The 9,410-nt window shown below is 36.2% G+C and overlaps 1 protein-coding gene across 1 annotated transcript; it reads left to right on the top strand.

Moving 5' to 3' along the window:
* Window positions 1-1,577: 1,577 nt before the first annotated feature.
* LOC144450144 (uncharacterized) lies at window positions 1,578-7,145 on the top strand. Its single transcript, XM_078140713.1, has 3 exons — window positions 1,578-1,594; window positions 1,811-3,317; window positions 4,155-7,145. Exon 2 carries the CDS (start codon window positions 1,839-1,841, stop codon window positions 2,646-2,648), a length of 810 nt encoding a protein of 269 aa, XP_077996839.1. The 5' UTR covers window positions 1,578-1,594; window positions 1,811-1,838; the 3' UTR covers window positions 2,649-3,317; window positions 4,155-7,145.
* Window positions 7,146-9,410: the final 2,265 nt, after the last annotated feature.

The raw sequence follows: 9,410 nt of genomic DNA on the forward strand, positions 1-9,410 counted from the left end.
TTAATAAATATTTTTTTGACATATTCAAGACGATTGTCTACATATTGAAGATCAATAAATGTGTTTGATTACTTTTTTGAGCTCGCTAAATGTTTGTGTTCATAGTAGAGATTAATAAATATGGTTTTTTTTAACATATTCAAGACCGATAAATATTTGTTTACATATTGAAGATCAATAAATGTGTTTGTTTACATAATGATAATTAATAAATGTCTCAGGTTGGACTTTATGGACTCAAAATAACTAATTTTAATATTGGATATCAGTAACAATAAATGTTTGTTATCTTACATTAAGCTCTTGATCCAAACTGTTACCTAAAATTTTCGACGGTGCACTTCACTCTTTGTCAAGTTTGTGTTTGGACCAAAAGCTTCAGTTCGAGATCAATAAATGTTCGCTTACATATTACAGATCAATACTTTTTAAATATTGTAGATCAATACAATGCGTTGTTTACAATTGAAAATCAATGAAAGTGTTGACTACATTGTTAGAGCTAGATCAATAAATGTGTGTTTACATTTTGGAAATCGATAAAAGTGTCATCAAATCTTTCTTTACTAAGTGGTGCAATCTGATTAAAATCTGATGTGGTGAAAGCGATTAGATGTCTTTATTTACCTCAGGCTCTATTTCCATCATTTTGTGATGTTTGTTTTGTTCCAGGTGATCACCACCTGACGTCTTCCTGAATGCATCGATCACCCGGAACAAAATACACGACACAAAACGATGGAAATACGAGGTAAATAAAAACATCTAGCCACTTTCACCACATCAGATTTTAATCAGATTGTACCTATTATGGGAAGGTGACGATCACTCCCAAAATAATAAAATCGAAAACTAAGGTCAATAAACGAATGAAACAGTGCCGTATTCATTACAGATTGTAGGCATCTATGATTAATTCCATGGCAACTCGTGATGATGAATACTATGATCCTAATACAGAATGAAAAATAGAGAATTATTGTGCATTAGATTGTGTAGTTCTCTATTAATATAGCTCAATCACGTCATACTTTTTCCTTTTTTTTTAATTATAAAAAAGGAAAACACATGGGCAAGGAGGTAGTCACACTTTCGCTCAAGGTAAGTGGTTTTCATGTTTTTCTGTGGTTAGTTTGAACATAGGGTCTATGGTTTGAAACTAAAGTTTGCTGACTTTGCAGAATCAAATATCAAGTCGCCAACTCTGGACTACTTTCATTCATTTGAAAAGAATAATGTATTTAGTTGTTATCGACTATTTATATGTTATTTGGCATAAAAGGTGGCGTAAGTTTTATTATGCCTTTTCGTGTTTTGAAAATACTTGGGTTTATTCATGTAAGCAAGGAAATTTTGACCTATTTCTTTTGACGGTTTACAAACTTTGCGGATTTAGTCAAAACGGTAAACTGGCAAACGTCGACTCGACGTTTCTCAGAGCTAAAGTTGTGACGTAGCGGCTAAAAATAGTCAACCAATCGAACGATTTTATTTACTCACGTGGGCTAAAACAACCAATCAGCAAAGGTGTATTTCCAAGGGAAACCACGCAAGTGTATTAGCAATCGTCACTTCAACGTCGGAGACGAACAGAGTAAGTCCACGTTGTTTTGTTCCACATTTAATGTGTATTTTTGTGAATGATTCATTTTGTAACTGTCCGCAAGGAAAAACGGAGACTAAGATCTACCTGTACACGAAGTCTCGAAGCTGTATTCTGTAAGAGATCTGAGTTATTACACGCCACTGGCTGGTGAGTGTTGTCCGTCGATCGACACTAACTTGTATCTCGCATATCTGTTTTTCGTAGAGAAAACACATTGTTGTATCAATTTGGTATGGAAGGATTACTCGATGTGTATACACCTTGTCTTCTAGACACACCAGAATTCACTGATTTTGAAGACCACGCCTTCTTTGTTGACCAATCTAAGGACACAGACTTCAAAGACATCGACATACCTGTGCCAAGTCCCAGCGATATGTCTGTTTCATCGATAGAAAGCGACCGCCTACTCAGCGAAGCCGCTTCCAGTGTGAACTTTTCGCCGACTCATTCCCTCGTGTCTGAAGAAGACGACGTCGATTTGCTCAGTTTCCTGGTCAAGGCAAACGATATTGAAACTGTATCGTCAACAGACCTGAGCACTCTGTCTTCAATGCCAAAAGCAACAAAGGGAGGTAAAAAAATGGACACTTTTGCTGTAGGCGATTCCATCCTGGAAAGAAACAGAAAAAATGCCATCGCTGCCAAAGAAAATCGACAGAAGAAGAAAAAATATGTTGAAACTCTTGAATCTGAAAATCAAAAACTGTCTGCAGATAACGAGAGATTGAACACTGAATCAAGTGAACTAAAACGTAAAGTTAGCTCCCTAGAAGAGGAAGTGTTATACTTGAAAAGTGTCCTGGCTCATCAGAGCACACTGTCCAAATTATTGAAAAACATTGGTAAAACAGATGTCAACTTAACGACATCATTCAACACCAAAACAACCAGCGAACCACGGACCAAGAGGAGAAAAATGAACAATGATTCTAGCACGTCAACGTCTGGTGGTGTGTGTCTCCATGTCAGCCAGGACAATGTCTCTCTTGAACTCTGTTCCAAGTGTGCAAGTATGGCCAAAGGAAGTAGTCACCAGTGAACTTGTCAATCTGCAATCTGAGGGTTGAAAAAAAACTACAAACTTGTAAAGGAGTTTCCACTGCAACTTTGAGGCTGGGATATCATCCGGGACAAATTACTGCCAGGAGTGGTAACCCCCTTTCCAAAAAAAAAAAAATTGAGAAGGGGTGTGGTAGGTGGCAGAGTTTGACGAAGGATACTTGTATGGTATCCAAGTACAGTACAAATGATTGTGTACTAGCATGTCGTTATAACAGCTAGTCTGAAAAAAAATGCTTGAAGATACAGTTTTAAAAAAAAGAAGAAAATAACAAAGTAACAAAAATCTTTGTGGAGTATGTTAACTTTTTTTGGAACAAGAAAAAAAATGAAAAAAAAGACAAAAAGAACAAGAACAAAGTGACAAAATATTGATACAGTATGTTAACCACGTTTGAAAACTTGAAAAAGTTTTGAAGAAAAATGAAATATGCTGTCGACATATTTTCCTTTATTTGTGAAGCACATATATGTTGTATTGTAAGGCATATGTTTTATCGTTTGTTACGATTACTACTGGTTTATAATCTTTACTTACAGAATGCTGAGTGACTCCACATCTTGAGTTGCTTAGAGAGCTGGCTTGTTAAAAAAAGCAGACTTTAGTGTTTCTGGAAGAGAGTGAAGTTTGCAGCTAGTCTTTTATCTGGTAAGGTTTTCACAACGTTGTGTGTTTTCTGTTGATTTGACAAAGTCACTTATCAAATGCCATGTTTAGAGTTTAGGCTGAATGATTCATTGTGGTTTCCACATATGGTGAGGTATCAACAACGGATCCTTCGGCCTAGTTCATATTTGTTCCAGTTGCCCATTATCATCACCATGATATTCTGAGCCGTAGTCCTGCTGGCAGACTGAGTACGTGACTCAATTCCGACATTGTCCCTAAATAGAGAAGGAAAGGAACATTGTCTGAATTAAGTCCTGACTTATTACATCTGCAAGCTGGCCTAAAGAGCCCAAAGTAATGTAGATATGAAGACAACTGTGATGGCTGACTTTGTTAAATTTGACGGAAGACCTCCTGAAATATTTAGTTTTCAAATGACTTGGTATGACTGAAGTGTTGTGGACACTTTGTACCTATACAGTGATCCCAATAACATATAATCATTCATTTCAATTTTCTAAGAGTTGAAAAATTGTGTTACTTTGTCAAGTTTGAGTTCTCTATAGGTTTCTCTTTGTTGTAATCACTGCAACAGGTAAGTTGTGTCCACAAATCTTCAGTCGAGCCATGTCTCATTCAGAAAATTTAACGTTAACGCATTTTTTCCAGAATGTTGTACATCATTTTTCTAACATTTTCAGACACTTCATAGCATTTCAATTGTGAATACTTTATTTTACAGCAAAGAGAGAATTCTATTTTAAGAATTGTGAAATTTTCATTTTAAGTCACTTTGGAATTGTGATTGTACAAACAATTTCTGTGAATTGTTTCTCAATACCATTTTTCTTTTCCTTTCCTTGTTCATCAATGAAGAATTCAGCACAATATAGAATGTATTAGCTGACTGACTGTCACCCTAAGGACCTCAACTACAACATGAAAACCAGAAACTAGTGAGAACAAGGGTTTCAGGTAGTATTGGCGTAAGGTAGTGTGGTTTGGTTTGTCTCTAAGATTGGGAGTTCTAGAACCATAGCTAGGGAGTTCTGCATAGAGTCATAGCTAGGGAGTTCAGTGTAGAACCATAGCTAAGGAGTTCTACATAGAACCATAGCTAGGGAGTTCTACATAGAACCAAGGCTAGAGTTCTATGTAGAACCACAGCTAAGGAGTTCTACATAGAACCATAGCTAAGGAGTTCCACATAGAACCATAGCTAAGGAGTTCTACATAGAACCATAGCTAAGGAGTACATCGAATCATTGCTAGGGAATTCTGCATAGAAACAAAGCTTAGGGTATCAGTTGAATTATTTGCTTATGATGAGTTTAATATTTTCAATAGTAGTAGTTCCAGATGATTGAAGACAGTTCTAAGACGTCGTTAGTCTGTATATAGTGAAATTCAAACCATTATTTTACTTACAGGTATTTTGTTAGGGTTTATGTACGTCATTAAAAAAATGAAAAATGAAAACAATTTCCAATTCCATTATTTCTACAGACAAGAATTTAATGTTTAATATATATCTAAATTTGATAGTAGTTAGCTTTGTGGTCATCTGTAAGATACAACATGTGTCATACCTGTCGGCTAGTGCTCACTGAAAGGGGTTGGTCGACACACGAGGGCACCCAATAGCATAGGGACTAGCATGGTGTCAAATTCTAGACGGTTTGTCATAATTTTGTGAAATTATGTAAAACTACAAACTTCACATTGAACTGCTGTAGAATTTATTGTGTATATTTAACATCAAATTCTTGTCTGTTCTGTGCAATGAGCATGTTGACGTGTTTTCTTGAGTTCTTTCAGAACACCAATACCAGTGCCTGACTTCCCATCTCATCTCATCTCTGATTGGCTGTACATGTAAGTATGATGTATGTTATCATAGCTGTGATTGGTTAAAACTAACTAATGTTATATTACGTGATTTGCATAGTCTTAGCTACCCAACTACATCTACTTGTACCCTATTACCTAATATCATCACCTTGATATTCTGAGTCATAGTCCTGTTGGCAGACGGAGTGACTCTGACTCTGACATTCCGCATAAACAATATACCCCTGTTGTCAAGCCAACAATCTTAAGATACACTACTTGCAAATGAAATATTGATTTTTGATCAGCGAACAATATATTGTTAAAATATTAAAAATTGATCGAATAATGATAAATCAGATATTTTATGTAGATGTTAATTATTTGTCAATTTTATCCAAAAGTAGTAGTAACGGTTGAAATTATGATTAGGTGAGTGTGTTGAATATATGGTATGGACCTAAAATTTGTGGTCATGATGGGTGAATGGTTAGAGTGGCTGGTTGGAATCTGCAGGTTGCAGGTTCGAGCCCCATCACTGCATTTGTTTCTGAGTGACTGAAGTCCTTGGGCAAGATTTGAACCACAACTGTGCCCTCAGTCAACCCAGCTTTATAATTGGGGACCTGGTAGGATGTAGGTTGCAATGTGAATGTTTTAATCCTATGTGTACCCTAGTCAACCCAGCTGTATAATTGGGGACCTGGTAGGATAGAGGTTGCAATGTGAATGCTTTAATCCTATGTGTACCCTAGTCAACCCAGCTGTATAACTGGGGACCTGGTAGGATAGAGGTTGCAATGTGAATGCTTTAATCCTATGTGTACTCTAGTCAACCCAGCTGTATAATTGGGGACCTGGTAGGATAGAGGTTGCTATGTGAATGTTTTAATCCTATGCGCTTATAGAGGCTACAATGGATTGTATGCTCCCCAGGGAGTTGAAGAAGTAAGGGGTCATTGTGCCGATATATATCAATGCCAGGGGTAATAATTGTAAAGCGCTTTGAGCACAGAGTGGGAATGTGCTATATAAAAACCAACATCATTGTTATTATAAAATTCTATTTGATAGGATATATTGTACCATACTGTGTATACAGCTACACAAATATGTTTACCCACAGGTGATTCAATACCATTCAGGGTGTACAGTATGATATTATGATTACATCATTATCTCTCAGACTCTGCACACAGCCATGGCTCAATACTAAAAGTAATCCTGTGTCCAATTATTGTCATAATTTACAGCTGAGAGTTACCTCTGATTGTATTTAGATTTAGAAAACTGAAGATTTATAGGCATGAAAGTGTTCAAATAAAATACATTTCAAACAGGGTCTGCTGTTATCAGTTCAGGGATAGGTATGCTACTGGTTCATTATCCTGACCTTGGGCTGCCAATTTCTGAAAGTAGCAGACCCCCTCCCCCGGAGAGATAGCAATGAAAAAAGGGTCATTTCAAACCCTGACCTGTACAACACAGCACTTGCAACATATTAAAGTGGCCATATGAATGAGGATTTGATATTTATTTTGGATTTTTAATTTATAGAAGAATGTTATCATGGCTTCCTACTTGAAAAATCAATATGAAACAACATTGACCAAGTCTATGATTGTAATATATTGCAAAAAGCTAAACATTTTGTCAATAGTTTGTTATTGTACGTACAATAACAAACATTTTACACACTTATCAGTCTTTTGCAATGACTTGGCATATGTTGTTTTACATTGATTTTTCAAGTAGGACACCATGATAAAATTTTGTAAATTAAAAATCCAAACTAAATATCCAATCTTCATCCATATGTCAACTTTAAAATTAAATTAGTTGATTCTGGTGCTGTGTATCAGTGTTGTGTATTTGAGATGTCTAGTCATTGGTCTGTTTATGTAACCACAAAAGCAGGTTGTGTTGTGTTGAATTTTTGAATTAGGAGAATGTGTACATTACAGGTAGTACTGATTGACTACTGAGTAAGACACATCACTAGTGTCATAGTCATGAAAAATATGTGTCTCTGTATGTATGTATGTATGTATGTATGTATGTATGTATGTATGTGTGTGTGTGTGTGTATGTATGTGTGTATGCATGTATTGTATGTATGTGTGTATGTATGTATGTATGTGTGTATGTATGTGTATGTATGTATGTGTATTGTTTATGTATATGTGTGTATATGTATTGTTTATGTATGTGTGTGTATGTATGTATGTATGTATGTATGTATGTATGTATGTATGTATGTATGTGTATGTATGTATGTATGTATGTATGTATGTATGTATGTGTATGTATGTATGTATGTATGTATGTATGTATGTATGTATGTATGTATGTATGTGTGTGTATGTATGTATGTGTATAGATGTACATGTGTGTGTCAAGATAGATGAATGAGCAGTCAATTGATATATGTGTATGGATGTATGCAGATATTGTTACCATGATTGCAGTGTTTTGCTAACTTGTTATAAAGTGTTTGATTGACAGGTGGAACGGACATGGCAACCAATCAGATGAGAGATAGGAATGATGGGAAGTCTGCAAACACTGGATGTAAATCATTGTAGTGGCTCAATTCTGGTTTGGCAAACATTTTGTTTGGTTGAAAGAATATTTCTATAAAAGTTTATCAAATAAACACATTTTTAAACTTATATATACAATATTGTTGTCTTGAATTAAGTTGGTATGTTGTGTTCGAGTGATATGCAGTGAAAGGTCAAATTCTTCCTCCCTTCCCTGGCCTGCAAGAATGAAAGTTTACCATGGCTTGACAGCTAGCCCATCCCAGCCCTCTGATATGATGCTCTCTCATTGGTGACGTTCAGCTAGTCCAACCCCTAATATGATATGGTATGATGCTCTCTCATTGGTGACTTGAATAGTTAGACTAGTCACCACCCTCCCCTTTCAGTATGGTGTGCTCGCATTGGTGACAACTGCTAACCCAATCCCCTGCTCTGCTCATTGGTGATTTGCCTGCTAGTCCAACCCTCCAGTATGGTACCGCGTCATAGATGACTTGACAAGCACCCTAATGTGGTATCCCCCCCCCCCCCAGGTCCCCTTTTATTGATGACATGAACAGCTAGACCAGCACCCCATATTATGAGTTGGCCCCTCCCACATGAAAATCACATGGTCATTCTCCAAATAATTCCACATTACGTCTATGACAAATTTGGAATGCGTAGTGACGTTCAGTATAATATTTCTTCATTTGGAATAACAAGGGCTCGTCCACAAGTCAAAACTTTGCTTAGAAAGAGGGGTATGTCGAATGTACCCCTATAATGTACGCCCTCATTGGTTACAGTTTGACGATGTCTGTCTGATTTGAGCGATGAGGGCGCTCCATATTGGCCTCGGGAGGAAATGTAGGTTGATCTAGAGAACAAAAGTTGAAAATATTAACAGACGTATCTATTTAACCATGAAATATTTACTTCATGTCTGACTAATCTCGTATTTATTCTGGAGATTAAATTGACGCTCTATAGAAATATTATGATTTAATTTCTACTTGTATATTCTTTATCAATCTTGGGCAAAATGTGAAACAAATTCTCATTTCATTTTAAGATAACGTATGTCAATATTTCTCATCACGTGACCTCCAAGTGCAAATCTAGACGCGCCAATAACAACTTACCACGACGATTTCCTAGAATTTGTCGTTCGTTCACGCGTGGACGCGCGAGATATGTTTTATCAAATTACGGTGACGTCACCTAGAGGCGAAATACATCTGTTCTCAGATTCATACTGTGTACTTTCCGAGTCGTAGGTGGATGTAAATACATACGGTCGCTAGCTATAAAAATGTATGATATATATTTAACAAATATTCTGACCAATCCCCTTTTTCGTAGCAAAATAAAATCAGCAATTTCACTGGACTCGAATCGAGATGGTCCCTTGTTTGTAATTTTAAGTTGCATTATTTAATAGTGGCGCGCGGCTAGATCAATATTTCAATGTCGGATGAGACCCCCCCCCAAAAAAAAAAAAATTCTTATACTTAGGCTTCTAACCACCCCCTTCCCCTCTAAATAAGTTAACCAATATTGAAAATTGCTTCAAACCGCACAATCAATTTTAAATTAGTATCAACTGTAGTACGTATGTAGTGCTATGAATAAAGCCAGTATGTAGTGAGGAAAAAAATGTTTGGTTTTTTGTCGACACTTTACTTTATATTAGTGCCATGACTTTATTTAGCAAAAATTCTTCCATTTCTCAATTTGACATTTTTAAAAGGAAATATTTGTATTTTGGGGTACA

Source organism: Glandiceps talaboti, chromosome 19 (genome assembly GCF_964340395.1).
Source record: "Glandiceps talaboti chromosome 19, keGlaTala1.1, whole genome shotgun sequence".
NCBI classification, from domain to species: Eukaryota; Metazoa; Hemichordata; class Enteropneusta; family Spengelidae; genus Glandiceps; species Glandiceps talaboti.